Genomic DNA, 19822 nt, shown 5'->3' on the forward strand with positions numbered 1-19822 from the left:
GCCCCCCCCCCAAAAAAAACCCATAAAGTTCGGTCTCCTTGAAAAGAGGATCTTCACTTACCTGGACAGTAAGCAATCTAGAAAGTCATCATCCAGAGGTAGCCTGGAAGACTTGCACATCCTTCTGATGTCTTTGGTGGGTAATACACCTTTTCTGTATTCAAAGAAAGTAAATGTGCTTTTATGAACTGTATGCCATGTTAGTAAGAGTTATATGCTATAGGAAGGGAAATATAAATGAGATATATCCTAAAATGAAAGTATCAAAGCTGGCATTGGAATGGAAAGTAAGGAAAAACAGTTATATTGCTTTTCATCAATGGTTTCCACTTCAGGGGTGACCAGACTATTCTCAGAAAAGCCTTCCAAGATCAGATTCCAATTCTTGGTAGGTAGTAGTACAGCATATTAAAGCTGAAGCCATAAGTGCTGCTCTAAGTAACTGAACATTTTTTGACCATTAGTCAAATTCATTTTGATATTTGAAAACATCTCCTAATTAGACAGGCATTTAGAGCCTCCACCACAAGTATAATATGATTTGGGCGTATTTTTTTTTTTTACTTTTCCTTGGACCCAAACCCAACTGGGGCCTTCACTTTGATTTTCTCAGAATCAAGTCATGTTCTCTACAGGAGAGCCAAAGGTTACTTCACACAGAATAATTTCCCCAGTGTTCTCAGTCAACCAGTGTTCTTTCATGAACACACAAAATTAGAATCCAAATAATAATAATAATAATAATAATAATAATAATAATAATAATGAAAGTTGGTCCTTTTTTGCAATAAAGATGCCAAGATCTAGAATCCAAACACATATCAAGCTATGTATAAAAAATAATCTGGAGCTCGAGAGATGTCTCAGTGTTTAAAAATGCTTGCTGTTCTCTCAGAGGCTCCCAGCACCCATGATGGTGACTCACCACCACCTGTCACTCCAGCTCCAGAGGACCCAGCACCCTCTTCTGACATTCACAGGTACACATACATACAGAGTAACAACATACAAAAACACATAAATGAAAACAAAAACCTTTTTAAAATAATTTTAATGACTTAGTAAAACTAAACACATATTAATACTGCATTAGAAATAGATCCCACAGAGTTTCATTATTTTAGAAAAAGAAATAGTCCCTCCCCCACCCCAAATCCATAGAAGATTTATTTGCAAGGTCTCTGCCCTGTATATTATAAAAGCCATAGTTTACAAATCCTAGTTAGTACCAAAATAATATAAAGATGACAGATCATCATTAATCCCTATAACATCTTACTCTATTTTAGTCAAAAGCACCTAGAAACAAAAGAAAATGAAAGAGGGCAGCCTATTCATTTTAAAGATAGAAGATCTCCTCTATCTGTCCCCTCTCCTATAATTTAAGATAGTTTTGCTAAAAATGCTCTTTGTCCATTTTCATAAAAATACATACATTTCTTTACTACTTAAGTTCACATAAACTTAAGTGATTTATTTGAATCAATAAAACAAAACTCACTTTTCTCTGTCTTCATACACACAGTTATAAATGAACATGTCAAAATTCTCAAATATATTTTTCTTGAACTTTTCATGGGCCCGGGCAATTAAGTATGCTAAGTCTGGATCCATAATCTCAGGCACACGGTAGTGGCGTGCAATGGTTATAAGCTCCTGGTCTATGAGCTTCCCCATGGTGATACTCATCAGGATATCTCTGCAAATAAAGTAGAAGGAACAACATTCACAAAATGACATAGAAGAATATTTTCTGTCTGTTAATCAGGTTCAAATTCCATTTTATAAAACTTTCACTATGTCTCAGGGGACAACTATTTTTGTTAGTTATTTTGATACTATTTTCCTTCCTTTGTCAGCACTAAGAATTTAATCTAGGCCTCTAACATGGGAAACAAACCTTTTAACATTGAGCTATAACCTTAGTCCTCTTATTATTGTTATTATTATTTTTCCTTTGAGATGGGGAGTTTCAGTAATTTACTTAGGCTGGCTTTGAATTCACCTACATTCAAAGCAGGCCTTGAACTTGAGATCCTTCTTCCTCAGCTCCCAATTAGGTCAGATTACAGACCTGTGCTATCAGGCCCAGCAATTGTTTTCTTTGACTTAATTCAGATTCTTATAGGAACATCAAAAAGACATCAACGCTATCATGGGAAATAATAAGCATCATACTATATAGATAAATATTTTGTTCACTTTGAGAATAATCTGCCCTACCTGGGGATCCATCCCATAATCAATCACCAAACTCAGACACTTGCAGATGCCAACAAGAGCTTGCTGACAGGAGGCTGATATAGCTGTCTCCTGAGAGGCTCTGCCAGTGCCTGACAAATACAGAAGTGGATGCTCACACAGTCATCCATTGGACGGAGCACAGGGTCCCCAATGAAGGAGCTAGAGAAAGTGCCCAAGGAGCTGAAGGGATTTAAAGCCCCATAGAAGGAACAATATGAACTAACCAATACCCCCAGAGCTCCCTGGGACTAAACTACCAATCAATGAAAACACATGGTGGGACTCATGTCTCCAGCTGCATATGTAGCAGAGGATGGCCTAGTTGGTCATCAATAGGAGGAGAGGCCCTTGGTCCTGTGAAGGTTCTATGCCCCAGTGTGGGGGAATGCCAGGGCCAGGAAGCTGGAGTGGGTGGGTTGGTGAGCAGGAGGAGGGGGGATGGGATAGGGGGTTTTCGGAGGATAAACCAGGAAAGGGGATAACATTTGAAATGTAAATAAAGAAAATATCTAATAAAATTTAAAAAAAGAGAAAAATCTGCAATAACAAAGTTAGTTGTTTAAATACCTATCACTAAGTATATAACTTAGTTCAATGTCTTGTCATCTTCCTTACAAGAAATAGTAACTGACTTTGGGTTTCTGTTTTCCCAGGGCACAGGATTTGTAGCTCAATAAACTAGAAGGATATTTTGAAGATGGGAAAAGCAGTTGTTCACATTTCTGTTGCAGAGCTAGGAATCAGAGCTAGTTCCTTGCACATGTTAGACAAGAACTCGATTAATGATTTCTAGCCTTGAGCTAAGTTTGTACCCCCACAACAGAAAGTAAGGAAAAAAGGAAGGGAGGAGGGATGGAGGGAAGAATGGGAGAGAGGGAAGGCGGGAAGTGAAAAGAACAAGGAAGGAAGGATGAAAGGGGAGAAAGAGAGAAAAGGCATGCACAACAGTAGCTAGAAACTTTCAATACACTTCTAACTAAACTTATTATAGCACCTCCAGATCATAAAAGTTTATTTTCTTTTTCATTGTATAAACTGAAATTATCCTGGCTTCACTGAAGCTCAAATTTATATCTGTTGGGCTCCCTGTATGCTTGTTTTAAATAGTTCAGTATCTCACAGCATTCCATGGCTTTATGTGAAAGCTACACAACTAAGCCACCCCACAGTAGAAACAGAGGCCCAGTCCAGCTCTGAAGTGCTGCTTGTATGGCTGCTATAGAGTGAGAGTTGGGACTCCACCCCAGGATCTCCACCTGGATGTCCATGCACAGATGTCCAAATGGTGGCTGCTACTATTTTACCCTGCATTTCCCATGTTCTTCAGGATTCAAAACATATTGCCAAACTTCAGCAAACTTAACAAGAAAAATTAGAAAATCTTAGCAAAATAGTATATTCTATTTTTTTATTGTGGTACAGTATAAACAGCATAAAATGTACCGTTCCTGACATTTAAGATTTGAGTAATGCTGTGCATTAGATCACCCCCAAAAGCACTATAGCCATTAAGCAGCTATTCTTTCCTTCCTCCTACCAGCCTTCTCCCCTACCTGGCAGCCCCTAATCAGCTTTCCGTCTTTGCAGATTTGCCAATTTTTGATATTTCCTATTAAATGGAATCATATGTATGCTTTTGTTATTGGGTTCTCTCATGTAACAATGTTTTCAAGGTTCGTCTACATGGTAGCATGTCTAAGTACTTGATTCCTTCTTACATTAGAATAATATCTCATTGTATGAATATACTATATTTTTCTTATTGGCATATTCACAAATACCTAAATTGTTGCTATCCTTTGCTAATGTAAACAGTGCTACCATGAATATTTGTGAACAAGGTTTTGTTTGAATACTTAATTTGTTTATTCTTACTTTGAGATTATTTCATAACCCAGGTTAGTCTTGAATTCATTTTGTAGTCCAGACTGGTCTCTAACTCACAATAATTCTCCTGCTTCAGCCTTCCAAATGCTGGGATTACAGATAAATGCTGTCATGCTTAACTGGGCACCTGGTTCCAGCTTGGAATACATGCATACTCAGGAATACAATGTCTGGACTATACAGTAATCAGTGTTTAAGCTATTAAGGAACTGTCAACTTGTTTTCTTCACACTCCACTTTGGCTTTGCAAAGCCATAAAAACTAATGTCTAGCTTCCATCAATCACAGATAGCCCTCATCTAAACATCTAGACACCCTCAAATGAAAACTAAACTGACATTCTACCTCACCAACTCCTATCCAGTCACTGAAGAGAAATAAAAATACCCTTTAAAAACTACCTAGTATGTAGTTCAGCAGTTAATAGCATTTACAGCTATCTCTTGCAGAGGAACCAAGTATATTTCCTAGCACCCACAAACTGCCTGTAACTCCAGCCCCAGGCAATCTGATGCCCTCTGCTGGTCTCCATGGGAATTGCACTCGTGTGTGTGTGTGTGTGTGTGTGTGTGTGTGTTGCACACACACACACACACAATTACAACTAAAGCACACATAATTACAACTAAAATGAATTATTTTTTTTAATCTCACCTACTAACTCTATCTTGATAATTAATAATACTTGGGTATCTTAAATATTCCAATATCAAATTACTTTTGTCTTTACCAACACTGCATTACATTCCCAGTACTCACATTTTCTACAGTTTAATACCATGTTGATAACAGTATTATTTAGTTAATATTAGAGTGTATACTGACATGATTCCCGTTTTGTAACTAAAATCATAAGGCTGAAGAAAGAATGGCAAGCTGTTGGAGAGTGGTGAGTTAACTGCAGAGTCCTGAACCATGCAATGCTAACCAGCTTGAGATGCTTCAATTCCATTAGACTCATTTAGTCACGCAACTGGGAATCAAAACTTCATTTTAAAGGTTTGGACCTTGGAATATTTTCTTACATATTAAATCGTTAAAGTTTAAGCAATGCCTTTTAAGTATACTTTTTGAAAAACGAGTTTTAGCATAAACAAGGCCTCAAGAGCCTAAGACTTAGGCTCTAAGGCCTGGTAACAAAAAAATCTGGTTGGGTCTAAATTAAAGCAAGCAACAGTTTTGATGACTGTTAGCATCATTTCTAATTTCTTTCAATTTGATACTCATCAAATAAAATATGTTTTTGTTTCCTCTAATCATAAGTTACACATGGCTGCTCACATCCTGTGATCCCTCAGGCTTTCCTTCTACCTGAAGGCCAAATAAATCCCCACTTTATTGTTATTAACATTCCCTGCATGGCATACTGTTGGACTATGACACTGCCAGACAGCAGAGGGTGGCAGATGTAGGTGACAGAATATATGTCAGGTGAAAGAGAGATGAAAACAAATGACCAGAGATTCTGCTAAGGCCTAACTGTAGTTTAAATCCATTTACAAACTCATCAGCCTCACTAAAGAGCTAGGCCATTACCATCTTCACAGCTAGGCTATACCATCTTCACAGAATACATTTATGAACATATGCTGTTAAGTGGTTTCCTCAAAAGCTATGCAACATGGTACCCATGCCACCGAAGCCAAAGAACTCCAGAAGAGAGGCAAAGAGAAGAGGGTCACTTAGGACTATAAGAAAGTGATCTTTGCCTTACAAGGCGAGGAACCTGTTTTGAACTGGGAAATGGTGTAGTTTAATGGGATTGGGGGAGCCCTAAACTGTAAAATTACTCAGAACTGCATTAAAATTTTAGTTCCAATGATCCCTAGTGAGCGGTAAACCAATTCTACCTTCTGAGCCCCTGTCTCTATCAGTGAAACTGGGCACAAGCATCTGTGTCAGAGAAGATTAGTTTGCTTCAGGATCCTTTCAAGATATTAGTATGACCATGCTACTATTCTGTTAGACCTTCCTAGTGCTTATCATCTCTCCATCTAAGAAGCCAAAATCTTCCTGATGCCTCCAGGGCCAAACAAGCCGATCTGGTCTTCTAATATGTTCCTCTTATAACTCATCCCTATGACCCTCTAATTCTTCCCCATGCCCTTAACCTTCCAAACTGTGCTTCCTGCTCTGCTTCAAAGAAGCTAGGCAAGGACCTCTGGCGTTGCCATTTCTTCTAGCCATGATACTCTTCTCTAAGAAATTTCTAACAGCTTAGACCTTGGACATCTTCTCATCTGGTCAGATGTCACCTTGTCTATAAAGCTTTCCCTGATCAACCCTGTTAAAAGTTGTATGCTTCCTCTAGAACTCCAACCTCTTCCCAGCTATTTTCTGCTGCTTCTATCCATCACACTTTCGTCTATGTCTCATTTTCTTAATGTCTTTGCACACCATCTAGAATGAATTGCATATAAAGACCATGACTACTTGTCTATTCAGTGTGCTAAATCTGCACCACTTTACATAGTCCCTAGAATATTCTAATCCCTGCACAATAAATTGTTTGTTAAAGACATGAAAACCTAGGATTAAGTTAGAAAGCTATGAAAAGCAGTTAGCATAGTGACTGGAATGCCAAACGATAAATGAGAGCAAATTTTAGTATTCACATTTTATAATGGGGATTGTTTCAAGCTGCATTAAATGGGACAAGTGACTTTTCTTAAGTAAATTTATCTTGGAGGACAGGGAACTATTTTTAATGACTTTGAAATCTCAGAACTTGTCTGCAGAATGGCTAGGGAAAATGGTCTGCTTGTTTTAAATAGTCATATTCAGAGAATAAGTATAAAGGGATAAACTAACAAGCTCCAGGCAGGCCTTCCTTTATCTACTGGCTAGATCTCAAAACCACACCAATAAGAAATTTTTAGAAATCAAATTAGAAGCACTCTTTCATTTCTTGTTACACATAAGGACAGGCTATCTTCGTTTTGGTTATCTGTATTTGGCAGTGGCACCCAACATTGTAGCTGCAAATTCCACCCATTTCTGTCAAGATCTTAACAGTAATAAGCACACTGAACCTTGAAATATATCCTTTTGAAATGAAAGAATCTTATGACAGTATAATTACTGCCAAATACATGTGCTTTGTAAATCTGTTTTTTGGATATATTTTCTAAGAGAGGTGCATCTGTATTGAAAATCATTGACCCTGATTTCTTAATCCAAATAACTGTAAGCAGCCTCTTATTTTCTCTCTATTACCAGTCTCATCTCATTTCACATCAAATGCCATGGCTTTCCCTGTTTTGACATGGAGTGGAATGAATGTACATGATAATTTTAATTTATTTAGTTTGAAATGCACTATGTCTTGGTGCACTCAACAAGGGCTGTTTGAGTGTAGCCAAACAAAAAGATCTTTTCATGCAGTTAAGAGCAACTGCTGTACATTATTAACACCATATTCTTCACAGAGGCATAATTTTAGACAGCCTTCAAAACATTCAGGTATAATTCCACCATTTGGGACAAAGCATTTAAATGAATTGAGTTGACAGTGATTTTTGTTGTTACTGTTTCTTAAATTGTGTGAATATTTCTTTTTTGGAAAAGCAAATGGAAATCTGGGAGATGATGATTAACTTGCAGTGTGGGTAGAAACGGATAAATAAGCATTTCAATTTTTAGCAAAGGCCTTGTTTTCTGCTACCTAGTTTCCCTGAGACTATCCAGTGCCCAGGGATCATTTGTCTCCAGGTAAACACTGCTTACTTGGCTTTAGAGAAGGAAGAGTCTTGCTGTATATCCCAGCCTGGCCTCTACTTCCCAATGTTCCTGCTTCTACATTCCAAAATGATAAAGTGACTAGAGGGATGATGACCCCCCACGTAAACCCTGTACATAAGCTCAATACAACATGGGGGCCAATACCCTCTGTGTGCTTATAAACAACTCAGAAGTTTAACTCCCTGCTATCGAACAAGTGCAAATAAAATAATCAGAGTCTTTTTCTAAAAACTTTAGTATAAAATGATATTTACAATTGTAAAGAATTTGAATAATATATAAAAATAAGATTTTAAATGGGAAAATGGGGGCTGGGGTTATAGCAGTGAAGGAACAAATGCTTAGACTACTTGATGTTCTCACTGTAGGAAGAACAGAGAGAAGAAGGGCTGGAGAAAGGGAGATGGAAGAGAAGGAATAAAGGAAGGAGGATATATACACTCCTGGCACTTCAACACAACCAAACAAATGCACGGTACACTACTTTCCAATCTGTTTTCTATATAGGGTTTTTCTCATTATTCTCTAAATTGAGATGGATATATTTTATAACCTGTTTTTTCCTCACAAATACTATAACATTTCATTGTTATCAGTCTTCCCACATCCAAATATTATATCATTACAACATTTTAATAATTATAAAATATAATTATTTTATTTTATATCTCATGGCTTTATTTCAAATTTTACAAACATAATGTCTTAATGAGTACCTGTACATATAAATATTCATCTATGCTTATAAGTTCTCCCTTTTAGATCATGTTTCAGAAATACAATTTTAAGCGCAAAAAAATGGAACATTTTAAAGGGTTTTCATCTGATGCTCAGTTACATCCACCCTCCTATGAGCTCATAGCAATGGATACTACTCACTTTATAATAATTTTTATTGTTTGAAATTATAATATAATTCCCCCTTTCTTCCCATGCAAATGCCTCACTCTCAAATTCATGGTCAATTTTTCTTTCATTTTTCTTTCATAAGGGCTAAGTGGAAGATCAGTTGAACGGTACTATGCTTCTGCTATAGCAACCCTCTAAATATGAATTCAACATGAAAAATAATGCCATTTTAATGACTAATTGATAAATAAGCTTAAATATGTCTTCTCCTATTTGTTAGAAAATTATTTTTATTCTGGTGTGTTCTAGATACATGTATTTGATATGAGCACATTTCATTAACAAACTTTGAACACCAAACTTCTTAGCAAATGACAGAGAAAAAGAAAGGAATGGAACACACTTAACTTCTGGCTCTCACTACCTGAATCCTAGAGTTAGTCACAGCCTAGAAACAATGCCAAGTAAAAGAAAGAAAAACAAACTGTTTGCAATAAAAGCATGACCGGAACCTCAGAGAGGGTGTCCATCATCTGGTTTGGCACATGTATACACACAGGGAAATTCAGAAAGACATCACAGAAGAAGTCCGAGAGTAGCAGACCTTGAGGGTGAATGGCAATTTGCTAACTAGGGAAGTGTAAGGGGAGACAGGAATGATGTTGGGAGGAAAAGGCCAAAGAAACATTTACTTCAAATGAAAATTTCTGAAAGAAAGCAAGAATATGACACACTAGAAGAGCTGTGTTAAGAATCCTTGAAGGAGACAAGAGCCCCGGGGTACTGGTTAGTTCATATTGTTGTTCCACCTATAGTTGCAGTTCCCTTTAGTTCCTTGGGTGCTTTCTCTAGTTCCTCCATTGGGGGCCCTGTGGTCCATTCAATAGCTGACTGTGGGGATCCACTTCTGTGTTTGCTAGGCCCTGGCATAGTCTCACAAGAGACAGCTATATCTGGGTCCTTACAGCAAAATCTTGCTAGTGTATGCAATGATGTCAGCGTTTGGAAGCTGATCATCGGATGGATCTCTGGATATGGCAATCACTAGATGATCCATCCTTTCGTCACACTTCCAAATTTTGTCTCTGTAACTCCTTCCATGGGAGTTTTGTTTCCTATTCTAAGAAGGGGCAAAGTGTCCACACTTTCGTCTTCGTTCTCTTGAGTTTAATGTGTTTAACAAGGCCATCACTTGAAAGAGAGGCCTATTGGACTTGCAAACTTTATATGCCCCAGTACAGAGGAACACCAGGGCCAAAAAGGGGGAGGGGTGGATAGGGGAGTGGGGGTGGGTATGGGGGACTTTTGGTATAGCATTGGAAATGTAAATGAGCTAAATACCTAATAAAAAATGGAAAAAAAAAGAAATAAAAAAAAAGAATCCTTGAAGGTACTTTTTTCTTTTTTCCCCCCTTCCCGAAAGTACTCTTTTCAAGTACGTCATCTGCTTGGAATAATTTACTGCCCACAGCAATCCCCTCTCTCAGTAGACTTTGAATCGCCCCATCTTATCAATGAAACACTAAAGCCCAGGGAACTTCAGTAAGTTGGTCAAGGATACACACATAGTAGTCTGTAGAGCCAAGGTTTGAACCAATATTGTCAGAGTTCTTCAGATAACTAGGCTACAGTGGAAATAAAGCAAGAGATCAATTTAGAGATCTGACCAGTAAGGCCCAATCAGTAAAGGCATGCATGTGGACCATGCTATGACAACCCAGTTTTCTTCTGCTGATCAAAGAACTATCTTGAAGAGTGCTGAACAAGACAATAACAACAGAATGAGACATCAGACCACACACCCAAGAAGCCATAGGAAGGAAAGCCCACCACTGAACACTGCATAGAAAGAGAGAAGGTGAGAGAGAAGATTTGAGACATATCAACTAGGGCTGCATGTGTTTTTCCTTGGAAAGTTAGGGGAAGTGGGAGAAAAGGTAGAGAAAAATATACACAGTAACTCTGAAAGAATTCCTGATACATGTTTAATATCTATAATTGGAAATGGTCAAACCTGAAGTACTCCAAAACTTTATTTATTTATTTATTTATTTATTTATTTATTAAATTTTGTGAAACAGCATTTTTCTCTGTGTACAGCCCAAGGTGTCATGGAACTCACTCAGGTTTAACCAAGGTGGCCTTAACTCACAGAGATCTGTCGCCTCTGCCACCTGAGTTCCAGGATTAAAGGCATGTACCACTACTTCCCGGAAAAATCCAAAAATGTAAAAGCATCCATTCAGTGCTCAACATGCTATGGATTTTGGTACATTTCAGATTTGAGGGTTGGGGATTAAAGATAGCCAACTGGTAAAGTCTACATAAATATTCCCTGATATAAATAGCTGTAACATCTAAAATGCTTTCTGGTCCCAAATACTTCAGGGCCACTAGGGGCTCAGGGGGGGATGATGGTGGTTGAATAGAGGATTTCTTCTTGCTGTCACCTTGTGTTGTTCAGTTTTTCATGAATTAGATGTTGTTATCTGCTAACACTAATCATCTTAGTGGTTTGCTCATAAAATCTGTGACTTTCAATTTTACTGTGTAATAACTTGAAATTGCCTTAAAATATTTCAAATCATTATTTACCTGATTATCAAAGACAAAGGTGAGAAATAATTATATTCCCAGATGACACGGGAGCAGTTCAGCTGTCTTCCTGTCTTGGTAATTTTATTAGTAGCATAAACAATAGTATCTACTTTTAAACTGTTTTAATGACATCATTCACCTATATGAAATGTTTTAACTTTCTATTTCCATGTACAGGTATACATGTGTCTATGAAACCTGTCTGAATGGTCAATGTTGCTCCATTTATTAAAGAGGTCCTTTCCCCTTGAGTTCTTTTCATTTTTCTCCCCATGCTCTCTATTTATTAACGTAAATTTTTACTTGGAACAATTGCTTGAAAAGTTGTTTTCATTTTCTTGAAGTTCTGAAATCATTTCTTATGACCCAAGCATAAAAAGAGCAACTTGTCCCCACTTTGTTTACCCTCAGAGCACTGAAGATTTGATCCTGCACATCCTTCTGTTACCTACAGCCACAGTTTTCTGGTTTTCTAGGTCAATGGCTGTGCTGCTGGGCTGCTGGTTCTATGCCCATCTTTCTTTGATGTTTGTAAGAGTCTTTTCTATGTCCTTTTAAGCCCCTACCAAGGTATAGTGATCTCTTTTCTTATATTTTCCTTGGACAGCGAATTCTCCTGATTTGCAGATACACCCTCCCTTTCAGCTTAGAAAAGGAAGTCCTAGAAACTGGAGGAACAATTGTTCTATGATGCAGCATATACTTACCATGGGCTAAATCCTAGATTCTATCCATAACACTCCCCACAAAACAGAAAGGAAGGAAGGAAGGAAGGATGGAAGGAAGGAAGAATGGATGGATATGAAGGATGATTTGCTATTTCATTTTTTCCATTGGTTGCCTCTGTCTTTACCTACATGTCTGCTTTCTTCATTGTTTCAATATGTGTATTTGGTATGATTCTGACACTAATTCCCTGGTTTACTTTCTCATTTCCTTTATTGTCCAATTCTCCATTAGCATCTCAGGGCTAGTTTTTAATTTTTAAAAAAAAATATGTACTTTGTAGGCTTTAAATAGGACTTTTCCTTATTTGGTCTGTTTGCTTCTCAAAATGCTATATTCTTGATGAGACTGTAACACAAACAAACACACCAAATTTTCATCCAACAAATTATTTTCAGAGTCTGCATGAGAATACAGGTGCTATTTTGTTGTTGTTGTTGTTGTATATATAACTTTACAAAGATGTGTATAAAATAGTCTTGGGTGCTCATGGGTCACAAAATCCCGTAGACTCTATCTTAGATGGTACCTATGTACAAATGTGTGTGTGTGTGTGTGTGTGTGTGTGTGTGTGTGCCTGTCTCTGAATATGTGTATAAGTCTATATGTGAATACATACTTGGAGTGGTTAAAGAAAGAAGGATTCAATCAATCCTGGCCTAAATAAATGTGCCAAATCAGCAGGAAAAGAAATCACATATGCTTATGGGAAGGAATGCTTTTAACTTGGAGATTGTGAAGCCACATTTGGGCTGAATGTTCAGAAAGAAAAATAAAGAGGATAAGTAGCAGAATAAATCTGAAGAGCCTTGTCCAAATACTTTAACTCCTTTGAACTCTATTATATTTCTTAAGTAGTGACATAGTGCTAGGATCCTATAGCTGATTTGGAAATGTGCTCCATTGATAACTAGTCATCAAAGTAATTAGGTCTCCTATACCAACATACAACTCCAAAAAGGACTAGGAACCAAATATATCAAAAGGCTAGAAAGGTGGCTCACTGGTTAAGTGTGCTTGCTGTTCTTGCAGAGGAAATGAGTTCAAATCCTAGTAGCTACATTAGGCAGCTTACAACTACCTGTAACTCCAGCTCCAAGGGATCTGATATCTTCTGGCCCTTGTGGACACCAACATATATGTACACATATTTACACAAATACACACATGTACACTTAAGTTTTTTTAAAACTTAATAACTTAAAAATCTATATTCTATCCTATCCGTAGAAAATTTTCTTCATAGACAATTTCCAAATTTGAGTTTTCTATGAAGACTCTGAGCTTTGGAAAATGCAGCACTGGGCTTCAGACTCAATTATTTGAATCAGAAGTCACAGATACAATAAAAGCCAACCACCTACATTTTGACAGTAGCTGCAACGTTTAAACTTTTCAACAATAAAAGAAATAACTTTTAGTATGGATAACTTAATGAGAACTTATTTTCAACACACTGTGCTTACAGACTATGTAACAAACCTTAGCATGTAACCACAAAACATGTCAGCCCGAAGTACAATAGTTCTAAAAGTAAAAGAAGCCTTTCATATGCCAATAGCATCCTCTCTAATGCATTACAAGACTCTCTAGCAAACATAAAACAAATTTTACTTATTAGTATTTTACATTTCTGCTTATAAAAAGAACAAAAAGTGCATGTAAGATGGCTCAGCTGGCAAAAGCACTTACTGCATAAGCTTGAAAACCTGGGTTTACTCTTCAGAACCCACAGTAGAGGAAGAAAACCAACTCCTAAAACTTGTCCTCTAAACTCTGCATTCAAGTCAAGGCACTTATGCATCCACACTCAAAACACATGTAAACACACACACACACACACACACACACACACACACACACACACACACACACACACACAATATGCTTTTGTATGGGGCCACACCATAAATCTCTGGCTGAGTTCCCTCTGCGTCCTGAGTACTAGGATTAAAGGCAACTGCCACTGTATCCAGCCACAATGATAATTTTTCTAACTAAAAAATAAAGAACAATAAGAGTATGAGTGGATTAAAATAAAACAAAATGGGGAATCTGGTTGTCAGTCATGCTTTCTTTCCCATTTCAGGGACCAGACATATTAGCAGGAGTGATCATCTTTGGTAAGAATACTTTCATAGTTCTTCCCAGACCATTGAACTGTCATTCAGACTCTCCAATTTAAATAAAGCTTATTTGCTGCAACAATGCCTAGCTATGACCATAGCTGCTTGATACAAAAACTACTGCAGAGACAAATTGAACCTGCAGAGCAGCATCAGGAATCTGTCTATGTAAATGGGAGATGATGATGTGAACCTTTTCTTCCAGGTTTTTGTGATATATTTCATTACTCCACTCAGTACTTAACTCTCCATGTATATGTGCTCTTGTCTATATTTGATGTCCCAATCTATAAAAGGGCCCAATTTTCTTCCTTCATCTTGACAATGGAGTTGATCACAAGACACATTTTTGCCAACAAAAGAACATAGAACTCAAAGTGTGCCTGAGTCTTCAAGAAGGCATCCATGTTTCTCATTCTCTGATGGCACTTTTGGCTCACGAAAATGCCTGTCCATGAACCTGCCATTCCTTAGAGGACAGTGGCAGTTGAGGGGTTCAGCAGGACCTGGCTGCAGCCATCTTGAGCATAACTCCCATGCCTGTCTCTGAGCAGCCCTAGTCTGTTTTCCCCCACAGAGTTTCCCAGCACACTATAAATAGACACAATCATTAGAGTGGTATGAGGAGCTTTACGACCCAGACTATAGCACCACAAATATGTATGACATCTAAGACACGAGCTTGAGATAAACCAGGTACATTCCAGTTTGGATGAAGTCACTTTTGTCCTGGCCATTATTTAAGCCCCCTCCTACTAAGTCATAATGCAGGGATCTACCTTCTATGCTACTGCCTGAGAAATCTTCCTGTATCCAAGTCCCCCAATAAATTGCACTTGACAATCCTGGATAAGTCTTCCTTTTTCTTTGGTCTCATGGAACCTTGCAGTTGGTTCTCATACATTAGGACCATATGAAACAAAGTGATATTAGCTGGTCCCAATTCAAACCAATGGACACCCAGCAGATCTGTGAGCTAAGAGAATGCATATCTGGCACAACACTGATGCTTTGAGATCATTTGTTACATATTGGAATTGTGGCTATGACTGATTTATGACTGATTGATTCATTCTACCATGCCCCACACTCTGCATTCTTCAACCTCAGGAAGTTGGAAGGCTGGGTTATGACACATGATGCTGATAGCTTTGACCAAGGAGCAATCCTGTAAGAAGCCTTTGTTTTCTTCAGAGTAGTAAGAAATAGCCAATAGGAGCACATCTTTACATATCTAGCAGGCAAGCTACTAAAATAACAAAATAACCACTCATCTACCATCTACCTCTCTGTGAGTGCTCCGAGGAAAAAGGTTTTGCTTTAATTCTGCACTAGGATTCTTTATCCTCAGCCACTGACTTACTGTTGCTTCAGAAACCTCAGGCATCACGTAAATATTCTCAGTCTCCTATTTCACACTACTACCTAAGATGCTCAGAGCCCAAGCTATGGCTCTGACAGCTAACAACAGTGATTTTTAGAGTCTATATGCTCTGTGCACCAGCCCATTTCTGAATCCACTGCTGTTTCCTAGTTTCATTTCTATTTCTTTAAATGTTTTATAAGAATCTCCCTATTTTATTTTACTTCATTTTATGTATATGAGTGTTTTATATGCATGTTTGTCGGTACAGCATGTGTATGCCTTGTGCCTGTGAAGGCCAAAAGGGTGTCAGATCCCCGTATGAAGCAAAGTGACATTAGCTGGGCACATTAGTTACATTAGTTACAGACATTAGTCTGTAACTGAAGTTATTGACTACTATCAAGCTGTCATGTGGGTACTGGGAATGGAACCTGAGTCCTCTTGCATCAAGTATTATTAACCTCTGAGTATTCTCTTCATCCCATTTTGTTTTTATTACTTGTGTATCCGTTTTATGGTATAAAACTGCCTACATATTTGTGACACATTTTAATTTTAAAACAAAATAAGTACTGGAGAAATGGCACAATAGTTAAAAGCACTAGTTGTTGTTGTAGAGGACTTGCATTCAGTTCCCAGCACTCACATGGTAGCTTGAAACTACCTAATAACTCTAGTTCCAAAGAGCTGATGCCTTCTTTTGGCCTCCATGTGTACCAGGCATAGGTTCAGGTAACTACTCATAATATACACATAAAATAAAAATAAATATCTCAAAACAAGACAAAATAGAAACAAATCTAAGAATCAATACAATAACAAGAAAAATAGAAGGGGTATATACCCAAGCAATTTTAACATCCCTAGCCCTATTTTAAATAGCAGCCTTCTAGAAAACACAGACTCAAGCAAATTGACAACAGGAAAAACAGAGATTTCATGCTTCCTATATCTACAGTCTAACTTCCATGTGACTAATGGAAAGCGGAAGTGAATGAAACTAACAGCATGGCTAGTTCCTGGCTTGGTGCTTCACATACCTTAATTCATGTAATGGATTCAGTAACCTCTCATTTCACAAATGAAGAATCTAAGGCACTACAAATAAGAACCTTCATTAGAATGATCTAAAGTTCAGCATATGATGCAATTGCTAAACTGCATCTTATAAATCCAAGATTTATAACTTAATGTGATCATAGCTAGCACCCTAACCCCCCTGTCTTCTTAGTTTTCTTACCTTCAAAATAGGTCATCATATACCATTTTTGTTAGAGTGCTCTATAAAATGAATATACACTAATATGTATAAGCATTTTCTACAGTGTTTGTTATATAGTAAAGAATTAGCTACCATCAGTAGTAGAATTAATAGAATGAACTGACAAAATAATAACCTTCAGGTTCATTAAGAGACTCTGTCTCAAGGCAGTAAGACAGAAGGAGAGGAAGATACAATGCCCTACTAAGCTTTCCACATGGACACACATAGACATGCACATCAGCATACTGTCACACTTATACCACACATACACACACACATATACACACACGGGCATGCTAATGCATACACATATATACAAATAGAATTACAAACATTATGTGAGTGAAAACAATTCATATTGTACCACCAGAGGGATACTCACTCCGAAACACTGTGGAAAAAAACAAAAACAAATTTGAAGCCCCCAAATAAGCAGTCTAAGACCACAGATAAGCTGAATCCTCTCAAGGACACTATACCCAACTCTGAACCTCTCACCCAACAGGAGGTCTTCTATGCATAACTCATAAACACCCATGGTTCAACATAACACTGAAAAGCATGCCATCACACCCAGTACCTCATGACTGCAAAACTTACTTGCATATAAGGCGGCCAAGCAGATCCTGCTCTAAGGTGGCCCTCCTGCTCTAAGTAACCTCTTACTTTATACCCTCTATTTTACATCATGACTCTTTGTCTGGGGAGTTACAATTAGCCTTTGCTTACTGTTTCAATCATTTAAAACATAAGTTGGACTCCAATTAAAGAAGGAGCATGGGTGGCACTAACAGGGTCATTTGCAAGCAACTATGTGGTCACATAGCTCCCTTGCTTTGAAATCACAGGCACTTCATTTAGAAAACTGGCCATACTATTCAATAAACTGTTATCAACATGTCTTCTCTCTCCAACACAAAGAAAAAACATCAGATGATAACTAGAGTTAAAGTAGAACAGCTACACAATATTACTACACATTTCATGAGAGTTTATGATGGTTCATTGAATATAAAACAAAACTGATAACTTAGTTTTGGTTTGCCTATTTGATTGACTATGTATTGAGAGCAAATACTTTTTCAGTTGGCTCCATAATAAAGCCATCATTGGAACTAAACTGTAAAATTGAGTTTGCATTTATAAATAAGTTTCACATATAGAGAGATTGATATGTATATTTGAATACATATATTTACTTACTACTGTAAAAATGTGTGCGCATAAAAATGTGGAAAAAAAAAAAAAAAAAAAAAAAAAGAAAACTGGCCATTACCACGTAGTGATTCTGCATAAAATAGTTGTTATGCACTGTTAATGATTTACCCACTCCCACAAGGACATAATCACGGAAAAAAGAAATAAACACAATATAAATGTATATGTCCTTGTACAACATAGCACAAGAGCTGGCGTTTTTTTTCCACTCTTTTTTTTATTAGGTATTTTCCTCATTTACATTTCCAATGCTATCCCAAAAGTCTCCCATACCATCCCCCCACTCCCCCACCCGCCCACTCCCACTTTTTGGCCCTAGCGTTCCCCTGTACTGGGGCATATAAAGTTTGCACGACCAATGGGCCTCTCTTTCCACTGATGGCCGGCTAGGCCATCTTCTGATACATATGCAGCTAGAGACACGAGCTCTGGGGGGTACTGGTTAGTTCATATTGTTCCCACTCTTTAGAAACAAGAAAAAACGTATCTGTTTTGGTACAATATTATATGGTTTATTTATTCTAACATGCCAAGTGTTTTTTCCTACTATCCCATAAAACTCGAGTTGATAAAAATGAACAGTCTTTTTAAAAAGAAAGAAAAATGTCTAGGAGTAATTATGACTTTTAAATAGGGGCGCTCATTTTAACCAGGCCTATATGATCACTACCAATTCCACTTCAGCATCCATGTTAGTAATAATATTCTAAAATCTAAGAATAATGTGTCTAGTCAGTATATTCTCAGATGTAATTTTAGAGAGCATTAGAGATTGTGTGTGAAAAATTATAGAATAGGCAGCAATTCAAACTCATAGTTGAGTTTGAAAGAAAACAGGAATCACACTAGGGATTAAAGCAAAAAGGGATCTGATGGCCAGAGAAGAAGACCAGCAACTTAACAGCTAGGGCTATATGTGGAACCAAACCCCCTAAATGTATGAGCTTCTATCTCAATGGTAACTCAGGCATGTAAGAGAAGGCCTTTGGACATGGAGAATAAAATTTGTAACCTCTACTTATGGAATCTGTGCAGAAAGCTAGTACTACAAAGAGTAACATTTGAAGTCAAAGATGGCTTTGAACTGTTAGTAAGCTATACTCACTGGTCTAGAAGTGTAATAGTGAAATATTTTTTGCTAAGTCTGTGCATGTAAAATACACACACACACACACACACACACACACACACACGAGCTTTTATATAATACATAAATGTATTTATATGCATAAAATACGTAATCTGCTAGAACTCAAAGCCATTATTTTGGGTATTCAGAATTTGGAGTACTAATTTGTTCTTAAAGCTCCACTGCAATAAAGTACTAACAAAATTAAGGTGAAATCTAACCACCTAATTGGCATTGTAACTGTGTCTTCAAAAGGCCATTCCATCTATCAGACCAGCTGCTTCAGGGTGATGGGGAACATGGTAAGACCAGTGAATTCCATGATCTTGGGCCAACTGTAGCACTTCTCTGGCTGTGAAATGAGTTCCTTGGTCAGAAGCAATACTGTGTGGAATACTGTGACAATAGATAAGGCATTCTGTGAGTCCATGGATAGTGGTTTTAGTAGAGGCATTACATGCAGGAAAGGCAAATCCATAGCCAGAAGAAGTATCTACTCCAGAAAGAACAAAATGCTGTCTTTTCCACGGATTAAGTGGTCCAATGTAGTCAACCTGCCACTAGATTGCTGGCTGGTCACCTCGAGGAATGGTGCTCAGTGTTGGTTTCTGCTGCTGGCAGATCTGGCATTCAGCAGCAGCTGTAGCCAGGTTAGCCTTGGTGAGTGGAAGTCC

At 37.6% G+C, this 19822-nt stretch overlaps 1 protein-coding gene across 3 annotated transcripts in view; it reads right to left on the reverse strand.

Annotated features, from left to right (window-relative positions):
* Positions 1-19822, reverse strand: part of Efhc2 (EF-hand domain (C-terminal) containing 2) — a 188001-nt gene that overhangs the window by 29141 nt on the left and 139038 nt on the right. For all 3 annotated transcript variants that reach the window (XM_006527706.4, NM_028916.5, XM_017318631.2), the window contains 2 exons: positions 1502-1699; positions 62-154 (listed from right to left, as the gene is read on the reverse strand). In XM_006527706.4, the coding sequence (XP_006527769.1) occupies positions 62-154; positions 1502-1699 (291 nt within the window). The remainder of the gene's footprint in view (positions 1-61; positions 155-1501; positions 1700-19822) is intronic.

This window comes from Mus musculus, chromosome X (genome assembly GCF_000001635.26).
Source record: "Mus musculus strain C57BL/6J chromosome X, GRCm38.p6 C57BL/6J".
NCBI lineage: Eukaryota > Metazoa > Chordata > Mammalia > Rodentia > Muridae > Mus > Mus musculus.